Genomic DNA, 26,476 nt, shown 5'->3' with positions numbered 1-26,476 from the left:
TCCATTTGTGAATTGCATTGCTTAGCGATATTGAACACATTCATTTCAAGCCTGACAGACCTTTTAATTATTTAACCACAATGGCTTTTCCATTTAATAGCATTATTATTGACATTGAACCTTAACCACACAGTAGAAACAATTCCACAGAAAGTGACAGGCGTCCCAAAACTTTTGTCCACCTTTGTCCGTCTCGGTTTCACGCCACTGTAAACGCTCCCGCGTTCCATTAAGACATCCCCGATCAATCGGTGTGTTGCTACCGCTGCGCCTTTAACACACACGTACACAAAGTCAAAGTAAATCTACCTCACGAGAGGTCGCCACCTGTCCTCCCCGCCGCCCCGGAGCGCGGCACTTCATCATTATCGATCCCCCCCTCCCACCCCCAGCACCTCGCTCTCCGGTGGGGCTATCCGCTGCGGCCGGGTCCGAGCCATTAGACCATTTCACCGGCTGTGATTTATCTTGTTAATATGCATCCAGTTAGCCGCGGTTTTAAAAGTGTCTACACGAGCTTTAAAAGTGGTGGATCGCCACTCGGCCTCACACTGTCCAACTTTTATGTTCATATTTGCATCCGTACGTCGATTGTGGCCCGAATACAAAAAGGCTAGAATAGGGACTAATAACCTGGGGAGCGGCCTTATATAGCCACGGCAACAGTAATATTGTTCTTTGCGGAGGATAAAGAAGATGTGCCTGTGAGTTATATTGTCAAAATGTATTGCACTACTGTTTCATGATTAAATATCCTTTGATGAAAGGGTTAGGGAAAAAAATTTGTCTGACGATTTGATAGTCCAATGAAGATTTTTTTTTTTTTTTAAACTATTGCCTACTGCGTCGTCATTAAGCTACAATTGTACCGATCCAACCCACTTGACATTAAAAGAGGCTGTAGGTGGCCCCTGAACCCCGACCCCTCCCCCACCCCACTTTCGGCTCTAATACGACACATTTTCAACAAACTGTATCAATTAGCATTTAAGTATCGTCCTTCGATGTTTGTGCGAATGAGACGCTTTTGTTAAGGAGCGAGAGGCTGAAGGAACTGGAGAGGACACATAAGGGCGGCACAATGTGTGTGCCCGTGTGCTTGTGTGTTTTGCTGTTGCTCATTAGACTAGGAGTAATTGATAGGCTTGTAGAAAGCATTGAGCAGAGTGATTAAGGAGAGCGAGGGCCGCGGCTTATTTCTCAAAAGGGCTCTGAAAAGACGAGGAAGCCCGAAGCAATCACGCAAGCGACCGAGGTGGCCTTAAACTCGCCTGGTGTCTATCGTGAATAGTCTGCATCGCTGTTTGTCCTCAGGTAGCCACATGTGCTGAATCTCTCTCTGTGTGCTCTCCGTCTTCTTCTGTTTTTTCTCCTCAGGACGAGCGGCAGGGAAGAAAATCAAGTAAACAGACGTCTATCACCTCTTCTACCCTTTTCTTCTTTCCAGCCTTTTTTTCTTTTTTTCCCTCTTTTGACATCATGCCACCTCCATGATTGAAATCCTTTAGAAAGATTTTAGTTGGGTGGACAAAAACATAGGTGATAATAGTATTGATGATAATAATAATGATAATAATAACAATGATAATACTAATTTAGTATCAATATTGAAGCACAGCTATTATAACCAGCTTCTTGCTAGCGCTAACTTGCTAGTTATTACGCTTTGTTGGATGAAAATCCGTACACAACATCAAATACTAGCTGAACCAAATTCTTAGCATAAAATGCTATCCTACTTTTTAGCCCCAACCGAGTGAGCCCCTTTGAGTGCCTCTTGGGGGAAAAAGATGAGCTAGCGCCAATATGGAACTGAAAATGAGTCAAGTTGACATCAAGCAGTGCACTTCAGTGAATCCAGCACACAAATGTTTCCCAGATTTGGTCGCTTTTCATGTTCATCCTCCAACTTGAACTTGTTTCATTGTTCGGCCCAAAATATGCAGTTCGGCGTTTTTCACTTTATTCCCCAATGGCGACCCCCGACCGTTTACTGGGAACCCAAACGATTTTCGGTGTTCCGTTGCACCCCGAGTGGAGACAACAAACATATTGACAGGCTTAGCCTTCCAAATGGATTGTTCCCCCGGCCGAGCCGGCCCGTATTGTTCGGTGTCACCTCGCTCGATGTATGCTGCGACGAGCGTGACCTCACCCCTCGCCCGTAACGTTTAATAGAAAAGGAGCGATTGCGCTGCCATCAAGGCAGTAATTGAGAGCCAGTGTGGTGGCTGACACTTTTACTCGTCACGCCTCCGAATGTGGAAAGCCCGCACCCCGGAGCGGCATTATGGCGGCTTTCGTCGTTTCGAGCTCAATGGATAAAGATGGCCCCCGATAATGGCCGCCATTAATGGCATACAATACAGAGACCCCACTATACTAGTGGGGTCTCTGTATTGTGGGTAGAAGGAGACCCCTCAGTCATGCCCTTCCCTTTTTTTTAATTTGCCCTCGCTTGTTTGTTCTCCTCTGTGACGAGCCAGCAACGTTTAGGTGAGCCAAAGATGAGGCGCTCGTGTTTTCTTTGGCGCCGCTTTGGCGTGTCGCACGCCCGCCAAAAAGCACCGCTGCTTTCATATGAGTGAGAGAGGTGGGAAGGGGGGGGGGGGTCATCGATGTCGACGCCAACTGTACTTGGAGAGAGTGAAAAGACGAGGATTCCATCTCCACCTGTACAATCAGACGGGCTCTGTCTGGTCTTTACTATTAATATAGAATTATATTGTACATTCAATTTAATATGTTTTTAAGCAACTAAAAATGTGCCCATCCCTGATCTTGCATTTCCATTTCTTCTTCATTCTTTTTTCCTGTCTTCTTTTGCCTCCACAGCGGAAGAGGACTTCGAGATGGATTGTTTTTCCCTCCAGCAGGTCTTACAGGCGCCGGCCCTTCGGGGAGGGGTGTGGCAAAACCAGAGGGGTGGAGGTCGGGTCGAGAGTGTGTTGTGGGGGGGCTCGACATTATTGATGAAGTTGAACTGAATTTCCAAGCTAGCTCAGGCAATTTCTTCCCCCTTCTCCTCATATTTCCGTCGCCTTGAGAAGCTAAAAGACAGACAAGATAAGTTAGATGAGAGAAAGGCCAGCCTTTTTTTTAATCTCTCTTTTCCCTCCCCCGCTCCTTTCGTTCTCCTTTCCCTCCCTCTCTTTCTCTCCCTCCGCTGTCTGTCTATTTTTATCTCTCTGTCTCCCTCTTTTTTCCGACGCTTGAATAGAAGTGGATCAAAAAGGTAACGACCGCTATGAACATAACAACCACAGCTCGCCCCTTCCTCCTCCTCCCCCCCTCCCCTCCCCCATAATCCTTCCTACAACCCAGCACCTTGTGTTGTGTGCTCATGACGTCCAGATCCTCCTCCCCACCCCTCCGCCGACTTCTTCTTTCTGTCTCTCTGGAGTTTATAACCAAAAAGTCTAAAATCCTTCTAGATGTCCACGTGATGACAGCGAGCTGAAAATCGCACACACTCTCTTGGCCCCCTTTCAAAATAATCAATGAGAGATAAACTGGACATGGGTTCATTTTTTTCCCCTCTAATGAAAGCACTCGCACTGAATCATCTCATTCCCACATGCCAACGACGTTCGTTTTTTTTTTCTACTCTGGGAATAAAAAGACATTTGTCTCATTTTGTTTGTCCAAGCGACATGCTAACCGGGCTAAGCTAGCTCCCATCTCCAGGTTCATCATGATCACCTCTCGTCCGTCATCACCTTTCTTTTTCCTCTCATCTTTCCTTGGTCGGTTTATCTCTCAGACCGTCGGCCGTTCAAGCGGCGTCAATTTGCACACTCCCCCCCCCCCCCCCTCCTCTTTTCTTCTTTCTACAGTGTGCCAGCGCCTTGGCTTTGCTTTCTTCTTCTTTTACTGCGAGCCCACCCGACCCTTTCTCGAGCCCCGCGCCCGGGGGTCCGGAGAGGACGGGAAAAGCGGTATGCGGTCACCGCGTGAGGAGCACTCAGAGCTCCTTGTAATGCAGCCGGGGCCTCCTAAAGAGCCCCAATCAGCCTCAATCACGAGCAGCTCCAAAAAATATCGGCCCTGACCGCCACTCTTTGAGGCGAACGGCAAAGAGTTGCCATCAGCGCTTGTCCTCCAGGGTCAAAAATGTCGGCAAAAACTTTTGAAATGTACTGATTAGAAGAGACCAAATGGGAGGAGAGATGAGCTAATGAAATACTAATGTTTTTTTTTCTTCTTTTTAATCATCTCAGAGGAGATTTGAAAGGAATGGAAATATGTTAACAATGTAACACAAGTTTAAAAGGGCGAAATCCACTTGTGTAAAGCAATGTTTCACTTATTGTATTATTAATTTCGGCCAAATCATTCGGCCGAAAAATGCAGCGATGATAAATCAAAATATAGCATAGCATAGTAGCATAGCATAGCTAACATGTAAGATGGCAGCCCAGCTTAGTGATTCGTCTGCCTCAACCTTTAAACGTCAATTCGCAGTAGTAAAGTCGATTCAACCTCCAGTGTAGGTCAACATAGACTTTGTGCTGAAATTTTCATGTCCGTTATAAAAAAAAACTCCAATTAAAAAAATTAAACTAAACGAAGCATTTTAGGAAAAGTCAAAACAAATCCAAATGAACAAACCCCTGGTGGACAAAAAGTATTCACCGAGACTGACGACATCCATTTTAGATATTTTTGATTGAGGTCGCGCACCTTTTTTCTCATGGCAATGTTTTTCCCATCGATCCCTGTCTGGCCCCCGTGCCTTTTGGGGGGGGTATCAGCTAGGGAATCAGCTGTTAGACCATCAACTGGTCAAAGGAACCCTTTGTCTGTCCATGAAACGTGTCCCACATTTCTTTCCCAGCACCAGCAGCCATCTTAGCTCTTCATGCAGAGGCATCGCACGACACCAACCCTTCCTTCCTCCCTTCCTCCTTCCTCCTCCTCCTCCTCACTCGACCAGTTGTTGTTTACTCCTCTTCCTCCCACTAACACTAAGAGGAAAACAGCGTTTTTCCTCTGTTAGCTCACCTCTATGTGATTTTAACATTCCAGACCCTTCTTGCACGCAAATGTCCAATTAATGGCGTCTGTTTGGGATCGGGATGACGTGTGGGACAGCGTCGGTGTGGTGACTTGAAATGCATTTGCCGTGTTTGGACCTGCCGTCTATTTTAAGAGCGAGTGTCACGCACCTCTGCTTCTCGCCATCGCTTCTTTTCACCTCCATACGCTTGACAGTCGCACGGAGCGCCCTTCCCTCGTCATCATGCGTTCCTTTTATTTTTTTTCCCCTGCCACGACCGACCGAACCTCCGCGCTGTAATTTTTCTTCTCGAGACGGAAAAAAACATGCCCGGGAGGAGTGGGCGCGTAAATCGCGCTCGAGTCTCCACCTGTGATTTGTAAAAGTGAATGGCAAAGGAGTGAAGAGGTGCGCCGTTGCATTGTGAGATCAAGGCACATCCATCGCCATGGAGACGGCGGGCTCCGAGCCTCATTAGGTTGACCCTCGGCATTTTAACGTGCTCGTGACGGCGATGGCGACAGAGTGAAGGACAGGTGGAGATATTGATTCAATTGCAAGTGCTCGACCTTTTCAGAGACATTTTTCCACGTCGTCATAACGTCAATTAATATCACCAGCCCGTTTGCCTGTGAATGGGAATTATTTTGTTGACAGTTTCCAGTTCAAATATTCATGACCTATTTAATAAAAAGGAACGCGGCCAAATTCATTTAAATTCAATTCAATATTTGTTCACCGAGCAGGGGCAGTGTGTGTTTTAGCTAATCATTTTGGCTCGCAAGTTGGATTTGGTTCAGCTACTGATAGATGATAGTCTTTGTAACTCAGTAGATTTTATTTTTAGTGTGGCTAGTTTTTACCCCTTGTTGGATCAAAAATTTGATCGGGCGTGTTTTGTTGAGAGATTGAGCTATTGAGTGAACTGCAAGTGTGTTATTTACGTCAAAGCTCTCTCTCTCTTCGAATCTGCCGCCACTTGAGCCTTTAGTCTGTCAAGGCACAGAATGGCCTCCTGTCATCTGTAGCCCGAGTAGACGCATCCCAGCCAACATGGTTGTCATCCGACGTCGCCCGGAGGCCGATAAGGCTCGCTGGCAAACGGCCGCTATCTGCTCTCGGCGAAAAGTATTCTCCGGGGTGGACGTTTGACTCGATAAAGGCTCCGATTTGACACCTGCCTCCTACCGCCGTCTGAAAAGCGCATGCATTGTGTGTGTGGGTGTGAGAAAGCGTCTTTGTGTGTTTTCAATCCATTGACTCCGCCCCCTTGTAGTCTGAAGGAAACAGAAGAAGCGCACTCAGCATTTCTCCTGTCACTTTGTTGCTCCTCAGCAGGTTAACTTTAACTCTAAATTCTCATTTTACAGGAAATAACCCATTTATCACTTCTTACTCCACTTTGCTCTCGTTTGCTTTCTCTCTTTCTCTCTCTTCCTTTTTCCATCATGCAGAACACACTCCAGAGCTCCACACTGATGTTTTTATTTATACAAAATTTTAGTCGCATAATTCGTCCCCAACAAAAATTCTATTTTACAAAATATTGCCGTATCATTCTTTTTATCCCTGTGGTGTTGCCATACAACCAACAGTGTACACTGGACCTTTACAGCCTTAGTTTGTAATTTTTTTTATCTTTAATCTAAGTTTGCAAATAATGTCACATACATTTAACCATTTATTCATGGAGCACTTTTTGTTTTCCCCAAGTCCAAACTATTTAGTACCACTACCTCAGAGAATTTGACACACAGATTGGACTATTGGAAATCACATTCTCCTACTCGCCGACTGTAACCCCCTTTCATGCCCATTAACTTTTCAGCATGTGGCTTGGGGTAGCATGTCGCGCTCCATTCTGCCCCCTGCTGCCCATGCACCGTATCTGCCAGTAACAGGTGCAGGATTCAATTAAAGCAGCAGGCGCTCCGCAGTAGGTCAGAAGGGGCGGGAAGGCAAACTGGGCAAAGTGGTGCCTTTCAGATTAAAAGAAAACACCACACTAAACTCACTGGTTAGACTGATTAAATACATTAATCAATCCATTGAGTACAATTCACACACACAATTCCAATTCAATGTAGCGCTAAAGCTGTTGTATTTGTTTATACTGTACTGGATGCATCATGGAGGATCCAAAATGAAAATCCTCAATTTACCCCCAGGCAACTCACCTTTTAATTGTTTTACAAGTCATTTAGAAAATGACTCCTCACTCAGGGGAGCCTGCATATTTTTTTACCCCCCTCCAAAATCCATTTTTGCAGTCGACTCATATTGACAAGTAGCGGGCTGACCTGTGCCTGCGCAAAGGATTATGGAGATGAATAGTCAATTATTACAGCAACATTTTCCCCGTCTGCACCGCGCTAATAGCCGTGCAAGAGTGTGATAGCGAAAAAAAAGTCTGTCTTTTTAATCCCTGATAAGGTGAATTTCATTCGCCATCTGGCTAGTTTGCAGGCTAAAGAAGTGCCGGCCGTCACAAACAACAAGATTGCCACTCTAACAAGAATTAATCGATTTAATCTAACTGCCTGGCGTAAATCCGCATGGTTTTTCCCCTGGCTAACCTGCTCTAACCAGACCCGCATAATACCTAATCTGAAGATTTATGCTTAATACCCAATGCCTGTTACTTAATACCTCATTCATACTGTGACCATAATAGCGTCGTGTACTATAAGATCGCTGCTGGGTTTTCCCGCTGCTGCAATCATCATTTAGTTAGAGGGCGAGAGAGGGAAGTGTGGTAAACAGGAAATGTGTCGAAGGTAATGTCCATTTGCTTGGTGCTAACGCTAATAAGAAACAACGGGCTAAGAAAACTAGCATCAATATCGTGATACGACAGTGCATAGTCAGATCATTTGACTTGACTTGAATTTTAAAAATACAAGCCATCTTTTAGTTGATTTGTTTGGCTTTGTCTTGACTTAAGAGCAAATATTCAACATACAAGCGCTACATGACTCAATTTATCGAATAACAAGGAGCAGTGTGGCAGATTCTAAACAGTTGCTCACGAAAGAGGCTCCATGTCATTTTCATTAATTTCAACGGCAAAAAATGATTTGAGATACAAGCGACTTCACTCACTCGTGCAGTCGCTAATGTTATTGCTCTCAGTCCCATAAAATGGAGGCCGGCACCAATTTAGGACAAGGCTATTTGGGGGGGTCAGGTGCAGTAATGGACTGATTTTGGCCAGGACGTTGATGTTTTGTGTCGTGCATAATAAAACCGCTCTCGGCCAAGTGCATTGGCTTCAATCGGTCTAATGTAATGACAAGAGAGCACCCACTCGGGCTGCTTTTGATCGACTTTCAGCGTCGTTAAATCACTCACGGCTATGCTCTTTGGACGCTTCATTAGGTACTGTACACCAGCAAAATTTGATTGAGATTTGAAATCTAAAAATCTTCTGTTAGAACTCAGTTGAATTCGAAACATAGTATTTGAACCGTCAACATGGATCAGTCATTTTCATTTGACATATTAAACAACATTTTAAAGTGTAATTTGATTTACAAACCGACTCACTATATGTTTAGCTAACGCTAATTTTTGCTAACATGGCCGCTCTGCTTCTTAGCTAGCCTAGCTGCTGAACAGAGTAGTGAAGAATAGTAGTATTCGTAACTAATTAACCAAAATGTGACCTCACAATTCATGAAATTCACAAGGACATGTTTATCGGCACATATTCAGAGAAATAGGAAGATAAGAAAAATTTGACTTAGTTGTTTAATTTCACACTTGGGTGATATTGGGATGGTTTGGCAGGCACTCCAGAGAGCCAATTATTTGCAGACAAGCAATTAAAATGTCATTTTTTTTGGTAACATCTCCCTTGAATGTTTGTTATTGTGGTTTTAGTTTGCAGCGCTGTGTTCCATCTTACTGACTTGTCTTAGGCATAGTGCAAACCATAACCACAATAATAAGCATATTGTTCCCTAAATACTTCTCGAACAGGATCTGTATTGAATCAAGGGCTGGTGGCCAGTTGGCGTTTTTTTTTTTTTTTTTTTTCCGATTAATGCTCACATGGCAAAAATAATCCCGTTCTCCTACGAAATGAAATTGTCGTCAGCGTGCATGTTAATGCTTACATTTTTTACAACACGTTAGCGCTTTTTTGTGAGCGATGGCATACTTGTTTTTCTCCTTAATTCTACCTTGAGGCCGAGTATTCCCATTTTTGTTTATGGGTCACCTACATGGACCCGCTAAGTCCATCGCCTTGTGCGTGCTGTTTATTTCTCCTTTTTACACCAGCATTATACTTTTATGACGCTGTCCTACTTTTATCGGCCGACTCCCTCGCACTGCAGCATTTCAGTTCTGATAACATCTCGCCCTTCACAGTGCTTACAATGTTTTTCTTTTTTTTCTTTTTTTTATTTCCGCCTTCATGTGTGTTACTCCCCTACTGCGTCTAGATCGATGAAGATGTCGTTTGATTGTAGCGCGCGGGAGTCGGAGTTGCCGTTAGTGATAGAGATTCTTGGCCTGATTTAACTCCGACAGTTATTTTGCATTTTTCAGTCACCCACGTTTGAGTTTGCAGTGCAAACACCGGAGGCTTCCATTGTGGCTTGACAATTGTGCGTGTCAAGTATAAGGAGTCTCTTAAGTGTTTGTTTATGCTCATGTTTGATTTAATTCCTGTTTTAGCTGCCAGTTTCAATCCCCGCTGCAAGGTAACTTGTTGGATTAACGCGGCGCTACAGTAATGCTGCTGGGTTTTAAAATAAAATCTCAATGTTTTTTTTCCCCCCACAACTAGTAATGCAATTTTAGGTGGGGTTTTTTTCATACATATACTATTCATATTTAATTTTAAAAAATATCCCACGTTATCACATACTCGTCCCTCATCCATTATTATTTCTAATTAGCTTTACTTGTACTCGACTGTTAGCATCTTTTCCACTGATGCCTTCAATGCGGCTTGTTTTTTTTACAGCTTCCTCAAGCACGATATTGACGTGAAAATTCGCCCGCGCAGTAGAAAAGACAGAACTAGCTCATTGCGTTGTGACCCACGGCAGACGCCATGTTAGCAATCTCCTGCTGCACCGGATTCCATGCAATATTCAACACGTTTTGAGCCCAGACTCATCCATCACGGTGTGACAGAAGTTTTTCGTGGCCCTGTTCGCGAGTGTACACACAGCATGTGCGCGCTCTGTGCTCTCGCCACGTGTGTGTGCTTGGATGTCATGCACTGTGTCCCGTGTGTCCAAATCTCCCCCGCAGTGTCCAATTAGTTCAGAGATACGTTCAATCACAAGGTGACCAGCAGGTGTCTGATACCTCAAGCCAGAGAGCCACATTACTAAACTGGCACTGTATTGAAGGTGGGGTGAGGGGGCGGGGGGAGCGGGGTCTCAGCTGTTTTGTCCTGTAGTGACTCCAACTCCTAATAAGTCATTATATGAGGTAGTGTTGGTTTTACCTTGAGGGACAGAAGTTGAGTCCTCGTGTACCGCTTTTTAGATATTGCGCCACTTTTTGGCACTACCAAAAGCAACGGTGCCATCCTGATCATGTATCTTGGCGACCTTCCCAACTTTTTGCCATCGTTTTATGGAGGAAACCTGTCTTCTGACACTCGGCTGAGCGCCAAATTGGGTCGTAATAAAACAAGCTCCGCGTTGACTGTTTTTCCACGACGAGGCCTTTGAGGTAAAATTGCGCAATCAAATAAAAAAAAGTAGGCCGAGATGAATGCGATTAGAGACTACACCTAAGCGGGGAGCGAGCGTCAGCCGGAGCGCTCCCCATTTATCAAGCCCCGACGAGCACGACGCTGATGTCCTACAAATGAGCTGATAATGCATCTCATCTCACTCTGCTGCTGCCCATTATCATCCTATCCTTTGTGTCCTTATTTTAAATTCCCAACTAACTTTTATCGACCCTGATCTTTTTTTTTATTTTGAACCTCCCCTCCCTGTCCCCCGCTCCCCCTCCCCATCTCCGCCATAGCTTTTAATGATGACAATGATGACACTCTGTGTCCGCTTTCTCCACTGCGCTTCCTTCCCTTCCGCTGCAGTCTTCGTGTGCCCGGGGACGCTGCTGCGCGTACAAGCGCCCAGCTCTTTGCAGGAGGCCGAGCACCAGGCGGGCGCCTGGTGCAAGGACCCGCTCCAGTCCGGAGACCGCCTATACGTCATGCCCTGGACCCCCTACCGCACCGACATGCTCTTTGAGTACGCCTCCTGGGAGGACTTCAAACAGAGCCGAGCCACCACCACCTACAAGTGAGCAGATTGGCAAACAGCAGCTGTTTTGATTTCACGCCTCGAGGGCGTGTTCACACATCCACGCATTTTTTCACAATTTAAAACAGTTCGCAGGTTTCGTCGTAATAGGTGGAAGGCGGTTCAGATTTGACAAAATAAGTTAAATAAAATAAATATTTTTAAATAAAATGTGGAAATGTATTGTACTGTATTTAAAAGGTAAATACAACCGAACTTTACAAAATAAACTTAATGTACTGCATTTAAAGGAAAGTTTCTTTTTTGCTAATTTCCAAACTAGGCTATAAGAGCCTCGGGTTATAAGGGGCTTTATAGCACATTAAGGGTAAAAGTCTAATCCCTATGTGCCTCATAGTAAGGCAAAAGTTTCCAAACTTTTTCTGCTCAAGAACTTGTGGCTTCAGATGTGCTTATAATTGGTGACATCCCACTGCGCCCCCCCGATGTTGGCTCACCATCAGATCCAGGGCCTCGACTGATCTGCTCGCCCCCTCCCCAGGTTGCCCAACCGAGTGGACGGCACGGGCTTCGTGGTGTACGACGGCGCCGTGTTTTACAATAAGGAGCGCACGCGCAACATTGTCAAATACGACCTGCGCACACGCATCAAGAGCGGCGAGGCCATCATCACCAACGCCAACTACCACGACACGTCGCCGTACCGCTGGGGCGGCAAGTCGGACATTGACCTGGCCGTGGACGAGAACGGCTTGTGGGTGATCTACGCCACAGAGTCCAACAATGGGCGGCTGGTGGTCAGCCAGGTAGGTTTGTTTGTTTGACCTTTTCATTCCAACCTCAGTTTTGAATAAAAAGATAGTACGGCTCAAAGTGACGGCACTCATCATCAACAAATTGTTTGTTTTCTGCTGACTTTGATTATTCGTCACGCTCATTTCGATGTCGGCTTTGTGCCGACGTGAGCGCTTTGACGCGACATTAAACAGCAGCGAGAGCACAACAGCACGCCTGACGGCCAACGTGAAGGTTTAATACCTTTGAAAATACGCGCTGTTGTTCTTTGGCTTTGTTCTTGTCATTTACAGGCAGAAATGAATCAGCATACGTCGATCAATAAGTGCTGTTGGTGCAAACGTCTTCAAACTTCCTTTCAAATGATGATTTACATTCACATTCCAATATGTTCTTTTTATCGTATTGCCAGCAAAGTGAAATGGGTCTTATTCAGCTTCATAAGATTCACAATGCTAATGCTAATTAGCATTATCTTGTAGCTGAGGACAAAACAGCCCACTTTGGCTCCATCCTGTGCCTCTAAATTGATCTACGCTGATGGAAAAAGAGCCGAAAATTGGCAGGAGACTGAAATTGGGTCTCTTGTTTGATTTCGCCCAGGTGAACCCTTACACGTTGCGCTTCGAGGGTACCTGGGAGACCAGCTTCGACAAGCGGGTGGCGTCCAACGCCTTCATGGCGTGCGGCGTGCTCTACGCCGTGCGCTCCGTCTACCAGGACGACGACAGCGAGGCGGGTGGCGATCTGCTCATGTACGCCTACAACACCAACCACGGGCGCGAGGAACCCGTCAACATCGCCTTCCCCAACCCGTACCAGTACATCTCCTCCGTGGACTACAACCCTCGCGACAACCAGCTCTACGTGTGGAACAACTACAACGTGCTGCGCTACCCGCTCGAGTTCGGGCCGCCGGACCCCACCACAGGTTGGCGCCACACTTACATGGCGTAATAAAGTAAGAGAGCAATTACTGTCAATCTGAAAAGTTGCAAATTACCAAGATAAACCTCAGCGAGACCCGTCCAAGTCGTGAAATCAATCTGAAAGCGACAGGCGAGTATTAAAAGTTGACACTGCAAATCAAATGAAACCTTTTTGCTCTCGACTGTGACGGCAACTATTATAAATGAGACGAAGCTCTCTGCAGTTGACTCGGGGGTTGGATTTATTGAGCGTGCTCGCGTTTTATTTGAATTAAAAACGTATTTAAGTGTCATCAGTCAGAATGGCTGTTCCCACATCCTTTCGATATTTTTTTTTCTTTCTAAAGATAATTTTACTTGATTTCTTCTTTTTTTAATCGTTGGCATTATACTGACTTTTTTTTATTGTGATATTCCAATTTCTTGACCTTTTATTTCACGGTCAGAGTTGAACTGTAGTGTATGTGTAAATGTGTATAATAATTTAAAAAGTCGTTTTTTTTCATTATCCGTCCCTGCTAGACGAACACCGCTCCCTCATGTTTAGTGCTACAACTCTTACATTGAAGATCTCATCAGATAAATGTTAACGCTGCCTTCAAATTAGCATTCTGTTTCACTCCAGATTGACTGTTTTGATTGGTCAACCCTCAGAACCTCTCCTCGCCGCTTCTCCCGTCGACATCTGTCTGCAGCAAGCGCCAACAGGCCGCTTTTAAAATCTCCAGCTGTTGTCGCAGCGGCGATGGGGAAGGCGAGCCTCAACCGCTCCGTGTCGTAGATAATGAAAAAGTCGCCGCAAAGTGATAAAGCAAGTGGGGGGGGGGGAGCGGAGGATGAGATGAGCATCTTGGCAGCGCGTCAGTGGAACATGCGAGCTTCGGCGGAGCCGCAGCCACATGAAGGTCTTGCGTGAGCGATGCGCAGATGTGAGCCGCCGCGTTTGATCACTCAGGATTCCGCCGTTGTGATGCACGACTTTTATCTTCCCATTAAGTCTTGTTGTTGGTGATGGAGACTTTTCCCGTACATTTGATCAATTATTTACTTCTGCCTGACTTGTGATGAGGGTTCCACCCCAGGCACAATCTGCGGGGGTGACGCTTTGAAGGGCCCCCGAAAAGTATTTGTTACCCCAATTATTGCCAGGGCTGTCTTTCCGAAGCGCCATTTTATATTCCCTTTTGAACCTCGGGAAGAAGCCGTATTTGGTATTCACACACATATGTCATGTTTGATTTTATTTGGAGCTTTTTGTTGCCATCATTTGACAAAAGTAGTGATCCTCTTAAGTGTCATTCAGATTTTTTTTGTTTTTTTTTACATTTTAGTTTGATGGCAGCAAACCCAAGAGAATTATTTTATTATTGATCCTGAATAGTATCATTATAACATTACATTTTAACATTATATTATTTCATTATAACTATAATATTATAATATATTTTAAAATATTATATTGGTATAATATATTTTAGTATATTTTAATTATCACTATTATATCAATATTAAAATATTGATACTAAAATCAACCGTATAACTTGCCTGCTGGCTTAATGTTAACATAAAATGCCATCGAAACAATCCCTGAATGTATTTCTGTATTATTGTTCCCTCAGGTCCTCTGACCACCACACAGGTGACCACCACCGTCCCGGCCCGGCCCTTCACCTCCAGCGCCAGCCCCTCCACCGCCCGTCCGGTGGCCCCGACGTTGCGGCCCATCAGCTCCATCAACAAGCACCCTGACCTCCGGGCCATCACGGCCACCGTGCCCGTCACCCGCTGGACGCCGCCGTCCTCGCAGGGCCCCTACGTCTGCGAGAGCAAGCTGGTGCGGGGCGTCCAGTGGCCCAGCACGCTGAGAGGGGAGACGGTGGACCGCCCCTGTCCCAAAGGATCTCTCGGTAAGGGGAAATCTTCTATACTTTCATTTCAAGAAAGATTTTTTTTTCTGGGGTTTTGTGGTAGTGGAACAAATGAAAGCTATTTAAAAATGCAATGTTTTATATTTTGAGTGCAGCACGGTGTACTGTAAAAAAAAAAAAAAAAAAAATAGTTTTTCTGCTACTGATATATCCACCATGCATGTGATGCTATGTGGAGAGAAAAAAAAAAAAATCTATCTATAGTTTTGGTCTTGTCGCATCGTCCTGGCCAGCAGGCAAACGTCCCCGAGGACTCTCAGATGAAAACGGCTCCTCCACAAATGAAAGGCTCATCGCCCACAGAAAGCGAGCTGATTGAAAGTGGCGAATAATGAAATGAAAGCCGAGGCAACACTGGCCTCATCTCCTCTTTTTCTTTTTTTTTTTTTTTTTTGTGCTACCTTCTATTCTTCCAAACGGGCAAACTGTTCTTTCTTGCTCGCTTAGCGTTGTTGTTTGCTGCGTGTGCAAGATGTTTTGCTCGGTGGGAATACATTAACGTTACATTAGCCGTACTAAATTAGCTCTCGAAGCCAATCTGCATGCGATGGACAAGAGCAGGAAATAGGCCGTTTAAATGCACCAGCGCATCCTCTCTGATCCCTCCGCTCGCTGTGTTGTCTTTAATCGCTTCCCCTCTTCTTCCTTCTTTTCTTCGCCCTTGTGTTTGCATCTCGACGCCGCTTGTTTGTACTCCTAGCGGGACGGACGCTTCTCTGGGCTCATCCTAGAGTGCTGTCCTTTCTGTGAACCCGCTCCGTTAAACACAACACGCTTGCTGGAAATGACAGCCCGGCAAGAAGAAGACGACGCTTCCCTTCAGGGGTGGGGGGGAAGCTTTTATAAGATATTGAGGGATCATGTGCGATGTATTTTTATCATGTTTTGCGTCCGGGTGCATTTTAAATGCTTGCTTTTGTTAACAGCGTAAAAGCTTGTTTCCGAACCCGACGTCTCCACGAGGTTCCCACGCGACCCTACTTAGCCCTTTTAGCGGTCAACTGTATCTACATAGTTGCTACAAAAAATGGTAGCATGCCTAAACCGAGGGGAGAAAATACAGTTGCTAATATTAAAATGCTAGCTACAATATAGAAGCTTAAAAAATTAGTAATTGGTGACGTAAAGAAAAAACGCTTAGGACCGAGCACAGATCCTTGAGGCACACCGGATATGATATTATCAATATGGCACATATTTTAAAAGAGCTTTTCAAAATGGCTGTAATATACCTCTTTAGATGAACAACTTTAACTTTCTCGACCAAACATTAACTTCATTTAAAACACACACACACACTTTCTGTCCTTTAATTGCACACACCTAATGCATCTTATCTTCCCACTGCTGATCTCCAGGCATCGCCTCCTTCCAGTGTTTGACCGAGCAGGTCATGTGGAACCCGCGCGGTCCTGACCTGAGCAACTGCACGTCCCCATGGGTCAACCAGGTAGCCCAGAAGGTGAGACCCCGGAGCCTGCTCCTCTTGGCCTCCTCGTGGCCTCCATGCTCCCTCGCGCACCTCCTCGTGTATTTACATATCTCCAAGGCTGCTCTTATTAATATACACACTCATTTCAGCTGGCCCTTCATTACCACCCATCTGCTCTTAATACTTAATTAACTCACTCTCATGTACTTCCAGTCAAGTAAAGTTCCATTACTTTTGAGGAAGCGGGTCACACGCTCATAAGTAAAATGTATTCGAATTATTTATGCACCTGTTGATTTCAGCGAGACGTCCATGTTGTTCGTGCCAAAACACGCCAGTGTGAGGTCTCATCATTATCGTACGGTGAATTTCACCCGGAGAGCGTATCCCCGCCGCTTTTTTTTTTCTTCTATTTAAGGCACGACTAACTTTGTCTGCTCACGTTCCTGTCGGAGAATGGAAAAGTTTCACGCCGTGAGTAATCTCTTGCTTTTGGCAACCATTGATAGCGGCGGCGCAAAAGCAGTCGCTCAGGGTGTGATTTGTGAACTGAGCTTCCACTTGACAGTGTGTACTACAAGGTTTGTTTACAAGAAGAGCTGTGATGAAGATCCCGTTCTGAGGGTCTGGGGAAAAATGATAACTCGAGAGAGATTTTTTTTTTTTTTTTTATGGAGATACAAAATGCACGTAGTTCTCTTTTTACTTCTGCTCGACGTGTGAAGCCACACAGTTTGAAATGGGCGGAATCAAAGCCTGTTGTTAGCGCCGGCTGGCTCCTCTTGAATAAAACACGTGTTTGTGTGTTTTTTCTCCAAAAAGATCAAAAGCGGAGAGAATGCGGCGAACATCGCCGGCGAGCTGGCCAACCACACGCGAGGGCGGATTCAGGCCGGGGACATCAGCTCGTCGGTGCGACTGATAGAGCAGCTCCTGGACATCCTGGATGCCCAGCTGCAGTCCCTCAGGCCCGGCAACAAGGAGTCGGCTGCACGCAACTACAATAAGGTGCACGCAAAAAGTCGGATTTATCGATTTTTTTTTCTTTTTGCCTTGACTTATTTTTTCTGTCCACCCAGTTCCAGAAGCGCGAGCGGACGTGTCGGGCCTACATCCAGGTACGTGTTCTCTTTTGTCTGCCAGCTTTTCACACTTGTGAAGCAAATTTGAATCCTCAAGGGAACCTCGTTCCTGTTTTCTAATTAGTGTTTCTCTTACAAGTGGCAGCTCCAATTAGAATAGGATGAAAGAATAAAATAAGAATAAAATTGTAATATTTGATAAAACAATTATGGGCTTTTCTATTAATTTTCCCAACCTTAGCCGTTAGCATGTGAGGCGTTTTGTCCTACCAAGCTGCACCTTTTCAATATTTCAGCAATATCTGCGAAAGCGATAACGTAATATCATAAAAACAGGTACACACGTGTGTGTGTTTGTCCTTGTAATGATGAAAGGAGCCTTTCTTATCTCCGTGACCTTTTCGCAGTGCAGTTACATGACACCTCATAAGCTGTTGTTGCAAGAAGAATAGCTCCTACATGCTATTTTGGAGAGCCGACTATTTGGCAATGATGGAGCCAATTTGAATGCCATGTAGATTTTATGAGCAGAAAAGACTCTGACTGCCTGCCATGGCACGAGCGACCGAGTCAATCTTTCATTCCGAGAGGCCTCTAGAAGAGAATTACATGATTCATCAAACGGGCTACTCAAATAAAATTGCCGTTTAAATGAATTTTATTTGGAGGGAATAGAATGTGTAATGTGGCTGTCATGGAGTAGATACAAAATGCGAGGAAGTGAAGACAAGATAAAGAATAAATCCCGAGATGTCTCGGCTTGACTATTTTTACATTATTAATTGACTGACTGCATTCTTTTGACAATAAATGTTGCGCAGGCGGTGGTGCAGACGGTGGACAACCTCCTCCGTCCCGATTCGCTGGACTCGTGGCAGGACATGAACAGCACGGAGCAGGCTCACACGGCCACCATGCTGCTGGACATCCTGGAGAAAGGAGCCTTCCTTCTGGCCAACAACATGTACGGGACTCGATTCTCCGACCGAGCGGCCAACATTGGTGAGCGAGAACAGCACTCAACTACTCAAAAAGGATCATCCGTGTCTTATATTGTGTTTTTCTTTTTTCCACCACCGCAAGATCTGGAGGTGCACGTCCTGAACACGGAGATAGAACTGCAGGACTTGTCCTTCCCTCTCAACCACGCCAACGACAGCACCATCCATCTGTCGGCGTCCACCATCAAGCAGTACAGTCGCAACGGTGGGCAATATAAAAATTCAGCGGACCGCATTTAAAAACATAGCAGACCTTAAGTGTCTCACGGGCCATACTTTGCCCACCCTGCTCTACCTTAACTTCCCGCTCACTCAGTCCATTTGCATTTTTATGCCAGCCTAAAGCATCGACTGAGTTAGAGCTTCGTAATAACGGGCTAATCAGATTAACAAAAAGCGCTGAGACCATTTATTTTTTTTCCCGCCGCTCCGCGACGGTTTGGAGTCTTAATAGAATGGCCGGGCAGGCATGTCGATCACAATCGGGCCCGCCGCCGGTCGCGCCTGGCGATCTCAGCAATCTTTTGCTCTCATCCCAATCCCTCCTCTGTTGTCTGTCTGCGCTCGGCAACCAGATTAGAATGATTGAAACAAACGCGCATGAAATATTCATACGGAATAATAAGAGATCTGTGAATGCTTGAGGGATGAATGTTCCATTGGCCTCCGCATTAAATCTCGCTCGCCGCTACCCGTTAAAATGAAACGCTCTTTCCCATCATTCTAACCTTCACTAACTCCCTCTCTTTGTCTCCCACTCTCTCGCCCCTTCACACCCCGCCCTTCCATAGCTCACTCTTAGCGCCATTAGCATATCACGGCCCCGTTTTGCTTCGATTTGCGCTCCCGTTTTTACTTTCCGCCTCTCTGGTTGCGTCTCGCAGGGCAAGTGAAGGTGGTGTTCATCATGTATAAGAACCTGGGCTCCTTCCTGTCAACCGAGAACGCCACGGTCAAGATGGACGCGCAGCCAGCCCACGGCCGGAGGCGCCTGGCGGTCAACTCCCACGTGATCTCGGCCTCCATCAACAAGGAGTCCAGCCGCGTGTTCCTCACCGAGCCGGTGGTGTTCACGCTCAAACATCTACAGGTGGGTGTCTCACCCATTTCAAAGGTGCACGGGACGTTTTCAGTGAGCGCTAGCTAACAGTAGCCAACGTCACAAAAAGTTTCAAGCTACTGAAAAACAAAACAAAAACTAAACACCATATAATTTTGTCTGCTAGCTTAATGCTACACACAATGCAAAGCAACATGGACGATTGATGATGTTGTGTTGTAATCCTTCAACACTCCTTTACGTATTGTTAACTTTTCTTCTCCCAGTTGGAGAACTACTACAGTCCAAACTGCTCCTTTTGGAACTACTCGGAGCGCTCCATGACGGGCCAGTGGTCCACGCAGGGCTGCAGGCTGCTGGACACCAACGACACACACACCACCTGCTCCTGCAGCCACCTCACCAACTTCGCCGTGCTCATGACGCATCACGACACCGACGTGAGTACACGGGAAGGCCTCGTTCGACTTGGAACTAACTGATATACTTTTAGGTTATGCTAATGAGTTGGGATTGGATAAGACTCAAGCCTACTTTATAACTTCCACTAACAACCCAGGCCAAACCTAGCCGCTCCCCAACATACAAAGATCTTACAAAACTCGAGATGTATCGCTCCAACATACTTCCTTGACACCAATTACTACCTTGCTATTTATTAGCCAGGGCTTGGGCGCCATCTTGTGGGATCCTCGGGGGATTCAAAAAAGGCAGAAAAATTGTTGCGGGTTTTGAAACGAAGAGTTTAATATTAAGATTTTCTGTGTGGAAGAAGCCATTTTGTTCCACGTTTTCTGCCCTTATAATGAGTCTAATCATATTAAGAATGAAGGGATAATTGATTGTTAATTTTCCCGATCAGTGATGAAGGAAATGCGTGGCGGTGCCCGCCTCTAATGGCCATGCGGTCCAGCAGTGGGAGTAATTAATGCGGCCGCATTAATGCACGCTCTGCAAGTTGACAGCCTCTTTGTTTGGAAATATTTCCTTCTGTCCATCTTTCAAGCCGACCGACACTTGCGGAGGCTTACAAATTCCTGTCTTCCAATTTCCAGCTGACATTCACATTTTTTTTTAAACCCAGGATTTCTTGTCTCTTGTCTTCACACTTTAGCTCTTTGCATATATTTACAAATATTAAATGGAGCGCTGTTGCCTTTTCTCTGCCTTCTCCTTTTGTGCTGTCGCTCGGCACGCTCATTTCTCATCTCGCCGTCGTCCTCGCACTTTGTCTCATGTTGTTGCCACCTCAATTTGTCTCATTTGTCCTCCCGTCCCCCTCTCGGGTTGTTTTTTCTCCGCCTCCCGGGGGCCTCAGTTCCAGGGCAGAATGCAGGAGCTGATCCTGTTTGTGATCACCTGGGTGGGCATCGTCATCTCGCTGGTGTGCCTGGCCATCTGCATCTCGACCTTCTGCTTCCTGCGCGGCCTCCAGACCGACCGCAATACCATCCACAAGAACCTTTGCGTCAACCTGTTTGTCGCCGAGCTGCTCTTCCTCGTCGGCATCGACAAGACCGACTACCAGGTGAGCTTTACGGTGAAATTTCTTGCCCAGTTGTAGGACTGCGTAGATTGATAAGAGATTAGCATGGGACACTTCATTAGGTACACCTGCACATGAAATTTGGGCGACCACATTACTTCAGCTGCTTTTTGATTTTTTTAATTGAGTCTTGATTTGATTGTTTTTTTTATCCCCCAAAAGAATAACATTTGAATTTGGGTGTGTAGACTTTTGATAACCTCTTCGTCAGCCAGTTTTCTCACTTCCCCCCCCCCCCCCCCCCTCCTCCACCCAAACCGAACAACTACACTAGCTGATAGTTTTGCTTCTCTTCTGTCCTCTCCACTTGAATTTCCTCCCTGCTCCTCAATCTCCAACCCCCCCTTCGCTTCAGATCGCCTGTCCCATTTTCGCCGGACTGCTGCATTTCTTCTTCTTGGCCGCCTTCTCGTGGATGTGTCTGGAGGGCGTGCAGCTCTATCTCATGCTGGTGGAGGTGTTTGAGAGCGAGTACTCCCGTAAAAAGTACTACTACCTGTGCGGCTACTGCTTCCCCGCGCTGGTGGTGGGCATCTCGGCGGCCATTGACTACAGGAGCTACGGGACCAAGAAAGCGTACGTGCCGAGGCGGACTCTCTCTTTTTTTTTTTTGGCACCTGCTGATTGAGAAGTAGCTCCGGCAGGGAGCGTAATATCCCGCGCCTCCCCGCAGACCGGCCTCCGTGAACACACTTAGCCAAAAGCTCGATGATTAGCCCTCGCGTAATAATCCGCAGAGACAACCAAATTGTGTGTGACTCTGTTTGAGCTCACTTCGGTCTAATTCCCTTCTCCTCTGTGTGCCACTCCAGATGCTGGCTGCGGGTGGATAACTACTTCATCTGGAGCTTCATTGGACCCGTTTCATTTGTTATTATGGTATTAGCTTTACTGTCTGCCAGCGTGATGGCTCTTTTGTCTCTCTCTGGCGTGCGCTTTCGATATTGCGCAGTCAAACCTGGAGAGTATCGCGTGGTACTTGGGTTGAGGTTATGGAAAGTGCAAAGGCGGGCGTTTTGCTCCACGCTCCGCTGCACTTTTATTTGATTGCTCGCGCTCTCTCTCTCTCTCTCTTCCTTATCTTAGCTCAACCTCGTTCTGCTGATGATCACCTTACACAAGATGGTTCGAAACTCGTCGGCGCTCAAGCCTGACTCCAGCCGTCTGGATAGCATCAAGTGAGATGGACTTTGCAAGTTTTTGATTTTTTTTTTTTTTTTTTTTAACATGAAGTTATACAGTGGAACCTTTCAGCACGAACACAAGCTGAAGTCTTCAAATTGGTTGAGGGTTTAAAATAGTTTTTCACCATAGGAAATATAGAAACAATTTGTCCTTGGGCAAGTCTCTGGACTCTAAATTGCCTCTCGGCTGGCAAAATAACAATGTGTCATCTCAATTGTCTGCTTAAATAAATGAAAGGATATAGCGACAGAGAGCTCCACTCAACTCAAAGTTCACAACAAGCAGCGGTTTGACAGATAGTAAACAAATCTTTCTGAGTTGTTTATTAACACTCACAGCTGAAGTGTTTGCCTTCACCTGTGATTCAAATTGCGTGTTTAGTAAGGCTGTTACTGGAATCATTGTGATGTGATGACATGCTGTCTTGCAGGTCGTGGGTGTTGGGCGCCATCACTCTGTTGTTCCTCTTGGGGCTGACCTGGGCGTTCGGCCTGCTGTTCATCAACGAGAATTCTCTCATCATGGCGTACCTCTTCACCACCTTCAACGCCTTCCAGGGCATGTTCATCTTCATTTTCCACTGCGCTCTTCAGAAAAAGGTCTCTGGTCTCTTCTGGCCTCCAAGTCCCATGATGACTGTGTGTGTTTTCCAGCTTTCTTGTCCGCACCAGGGCTGCTGTGACAAATGTGTTTTTTGCCCGTACGTCGCAGGTTCACAAGGAGTACAGCAAGTGCCTGCGTCATTCCTATTGCTGCAACCGCACGTCCACCAGCAGCTCCCACGGCGCCATGAAGAACTCTGGCCTGCGTGCTAACAATCGGTACTACAGCGGCAGTCAAGCGCGACATGCGGCGGCCCACAGACAGGTGCAGGCAAGATGGATGCGTTGTGCTTTTTGCATGACACACGCGATTTATTTAATCATTTGTTTTGTTATTTTTTTGTTTTATTATTTTTTTACATTTTTTAATCCATCCCTTTTCTTTTTTTTTTTTATTTGACTAATTTATTCATCACGTCCGCCGTGCGTCATTCTTCTCTCGCTGAGCTCGGAAATTGTGTGCAAATGACAAATGGTTCTTACCGGTGTGATTGAGTTTCATCCAAAATGGGATGGATTGGCCGCACTTTATTTTTGCGAGCAAATTTGAGTCATAATAAGATAAATAGCCCTCTAAATCAGGAAAATATACACAGACTTTTTTTTTTTTTTTTTGGCTTGTAAAGGCGTGTTCGGTAAACTGAAGCCACTTAGCTTAAAAGCTTGTATTGTCAAGTTCACACAATAGCCACGAATTTAGGTGCATTTGCACACTCAGAGAGATAATTTTTTATTTTATTTTTTTGGCATTTGTTACTTGTTATCATCGCATGGTTAAAACTGTAACACACCAAATACTAAGTGCTAAAAGATACTATATTTTGTATTGTTTCTCATTCGATACCAATGTGCAATTTTACACACTTTAAGGCCAGTCGTTAAATGTGTGCGTGACTGAGACGTTTTTCTCGAAAAACACATTTTTGGTCTGTTTTATGTGTTAAACAGCAATCAAGCAACACGCAGCATCAGAAACAATTCTCGCAGGCAATAAAGAATGTTTTTCATAATGGGACAACATCAGCTGCCGCAATCATGTCTGGCACATCTCGTCGTTATTTGGCCCTTTCGTGATGACATGACATTGTCTCCTAGTTGTCTCTTTGTGTCTCTTGTTTTCTTTGTGGCTTATAGCAAACGCCGCAGTTGTGATTACAGCATCCCCGCAGAGCTATAAAACTCCCCCACTCCTCACCCATGCCCGCCACCACACGTTTTTGTTTTTTTCCTCACCCTCCGCTGCTCCTTCCCTCAGAGCCGGATCCGCCGCATGTGGAATGACACGGTTCGGAAGCAGACGGAATCTTCCTTCATGGCGGGGGATATCAACAGCACGCCCACGCTCAACCGCGGTGAGTTTGCCTTCTATTGCACCCCACTGTACGCTGAAGGAAATTTAGTAGCGTGTCACCAAAGCTGTTTAACTGGAACCAATTCAGAAACTGAGACCATACATCTTTCCATCATGACGTCACGTGTACTTCCGAGCGGTACCGATAGTAAATAGATTTTATTTGAGAGAAAAATGTGACGTGAGGTTAATTGCATACAATAGAGACCAGACGCCGACTGTAATTTGAATTACAATATGTTAATTGATTCAAGAATAAACGGGGTGGACGTCATAGCTGACATGAACATTGAGGCTAATTAATGGATTTATCATTTGCTCAGATCAATGGCACAGATGAAATTTTCAGCGTGAAATAGGGAGCATGTTACAGCGCTAACGTCAGCTAGCAGGCTAGCAATCGTGTTTCGGTCAATTGTTCAAACACCTTCCACAATCCAGGATGCAGGTTTGCTTTCCAGTCAAAGGAAATAAAACAACGGCTCAAAACAAAAATAAGATGCTTCTTTATTTTTTTTAATTTTCCACTAGACTGTGTTACGATGTTGCACAACAATTTCTGGCGGGTCGTGGAAGCAAGGTGCTCATGACATGCTTGCACAAATGATTTCCTTTGCCCTACTTTCCCTCTTCACTTCAATCTGGTAGCTCGGATATTCCTAAAAGGAGCGTATCCACATTAATTTGGTGGCGTTTGCCTCTTTGTGGAGGGGGGGGGGGGTCTGGCAACAGGAGGTGTAAAAAAAAAAAAAAAAAAGGTTGAAGCGACATAAGAGAACAAGCCAAAGTAGAAAGCAGGCAACACGCTTTGCCAGAGGCTTCGAGGGAGGAGGGGAAATGATGAATAAATAGCCGTCTTTTTATTTTCCAGGTGATGAAGGCGAGGGCAGGCCGGGGCCGTACCTGCAGCTCGCACTTGGCGTCTGCGCGCTCTCCGTCATGCTGTCCTGTTTTTAATTTCATGGCATTTCTGCTCGCGGTTGCCTCGGGCCTTTTATGCCACATCCTCCGTGCGCTTTCACTTCTATTTGTCTTTTTGGTGGCATTCACATTTTCAGTGTAAAATTAACTGTGTTTCAATGGCTGCACTCTGGGACTACGTACATAATGGCATGCATTACTGATCCTCCCCCTCCCTCCCTCTCTACCTCCCTCCCTAAGAGAGCCAAAGGGAAACAAATGGCAATAACAGCAAACAGTGACTTTTCCTTCCAATTGTGTTTTTTTTACTCAAAGGTTACAATCAGGAGGCAACGAAATGACTCCATAAAACACCGCTGTAACAAAAACAGCCCCGTTTGAAGCAACTGTAAACATTGGTGTCATTTCAGGTGTTATTACCCAGACTGGGCTTTATTTGCCTGGAATGCAAAGTGCCCGTTTCTCAATATGTATGTGGATGTTTTATTTTGCTATATTACAGCGGCCATGGGCAACCACCTTTTAGCCAACCCGGTGCTGCAGACACGCAGCGGCACGTCTCCTTACAACACGCTGCTGGCTGAGAGCTTCACCCCGCCCTCGCCCGGCGTCTTCAACTCCACAGGTTAGTTTATGTGCGTGTGTGTTGTACATCTACAGTTGACAAAACTAACACTGCCTTTCCTGCGTTAACTGTCAAACGGATCTAACCAGACTGCGCAAAACAAACAGCCTGACTTTGCCATCTGGCCTCATCTCGAACGGCAGTCTGATGAGTTAAGTTTCGCTGCGACTCTGACTGCCAGAAATCACAAGGGGGACAATTGTGCCGTCGCTAAGGAGGATAATGAATCGGCGTGAATACAAAGAATGGAGTTGGGAAATAATCGGTAATAATTGGCACATCATCGCAGTCGCCAGAAAACGTGACTCCGGGTGACGCATCAAAAACTGCTCCGAACTCGGACTTTCTGCCTTCGTTGCCATCTCGGCCATCGTCCGGCCGCTGAAATGTGAGGCGGCGTCGCTGTTAAATATTTCAACGCTCCGCCCGACAGATACGTCAAGAGCTGACAGCCGCAGACATTTTTTCGAGAGCCAGTAAAGAGGAGAAAGCGCTTCAGTCGAATGTCTAATTACACCGCAGTGGCACTGCCTGAATGAAAGGCTGCTGCTCCAGAATGAGACATTTCTGTTCAGACGGGACTCTTGAATTGATTCAAGGAAGAGCAAATAAAATCACTCAACTGTATTCACATGCTGTCAAAAGAATCCCAAAGAGGAAGGTCGCATTATATTTGCGTTTTAAATGACAAGGCAGTGCCTGAATTGGGATGTTGATTCCCAAGAAGGAGACGCAAAGATGGCGAAAGAGGCCGGATAGATTTTTTCATTCCAGTAATGGT

At 45.7% G+C, this 26,476-nt stretch overlaps 1 protein-coding gene across 2 annotated transcripts in view; it reads left to right on the top strand.

Moving 5' to 3' along the window:
- Window positions 1-26,476, top strand: part of adgrl1a (adhesion G protein-coupled receptor L1a) — a 124,286-nt gene that overhangs the window by 95,673 nt on the left and 2,137 nt on the right. For both annotated transcript variants that reach the window (XM_049745391.2, XM_049745393.1), the window contains 19 exons: window positions 11,070-11,277; window positions 11,780-12,044; window positions 12,637-12,964; window positions 14,582-14,869; window positions 16,249-16,352; window positions 17,145-17,330; window positions 17,402-17,440; window positions 18,226-18,406; window positions 18,488-18,610; window positions 19,290-19,495; window positions 19,732-19,905; window positions 20,784-20,993; window positions 21,367-21,587; window positions 21,824-21,890; window positions 22,098-22,189; window positions 22,627-22,795; window positions 22,908-23,063; window positions 24,054-24,150; window positions 25,573-25,695. In XM_049745391.2, the coding sequence (XP_049601348.1) occupies window positions 11,070-11,277; window positions 11,780-12,044; window positions 12,637-12,964; window positions 14,582-14,869; window positions 16,249-16,352; window positions 17,145-17,330; window positions 17,402-17,440; window positions 18,226-18,406; window positions 18,488-18,610; window positions 19,290-19,495; window positions 19,732-19,905; window positions 20,784-20,993; window positions 21,367-21,587; window positions 21,824-21,890; window positions 22,098-22,189; window positions 22,627-22,795; window positions 22,908-23,063; window positions 24,054-24,150; window positions 25,573-25,695 (3,237 nt within the window). The remainder of the gene's footprint in view (window positions 1-11,069; window positions 11,278-11,779; window positions 12,045-12,636; window positions 12,965-14,581; window positions 14,870-16,248; window positions 16,353-17,144; window positions 17,331-17,401; window positions 17,441-18,225; window positions 18,407-18,487; window positions 18,611-19,289; window positions 19,496-19,731; window positions 19,906-20,783; window positions 20,994-21,366; window positions 21,588-21,823; window positions 21,891-22,097; window positions 22,190-22,626; window positions 22,796-22,907; window positions 23,064-24,053; window positions 24,151-25,572; window positions 25,696-26,476) is intronic.

This window comes from Syngnathus scovelli, chromosome 16 (genome assembly GCF_024217435.2).
Source record: "Syngnathus scovelli strain Florida chromosome 16, RoL_Ssco_1.2, whole genome shotgun sequence".
Lineage (NCBI taxonomy): Eukaryota > Metazoa > Chordata > Actinopteri > Syngnathiformes > Syngnathidae > Syngnathus > Syngnathus scovelli.
The sequence above is the reverse complement of the archived record's forward strand: the minus strand, read 5'-3'. Positions and strand labels throughout refer to the sequence as shown.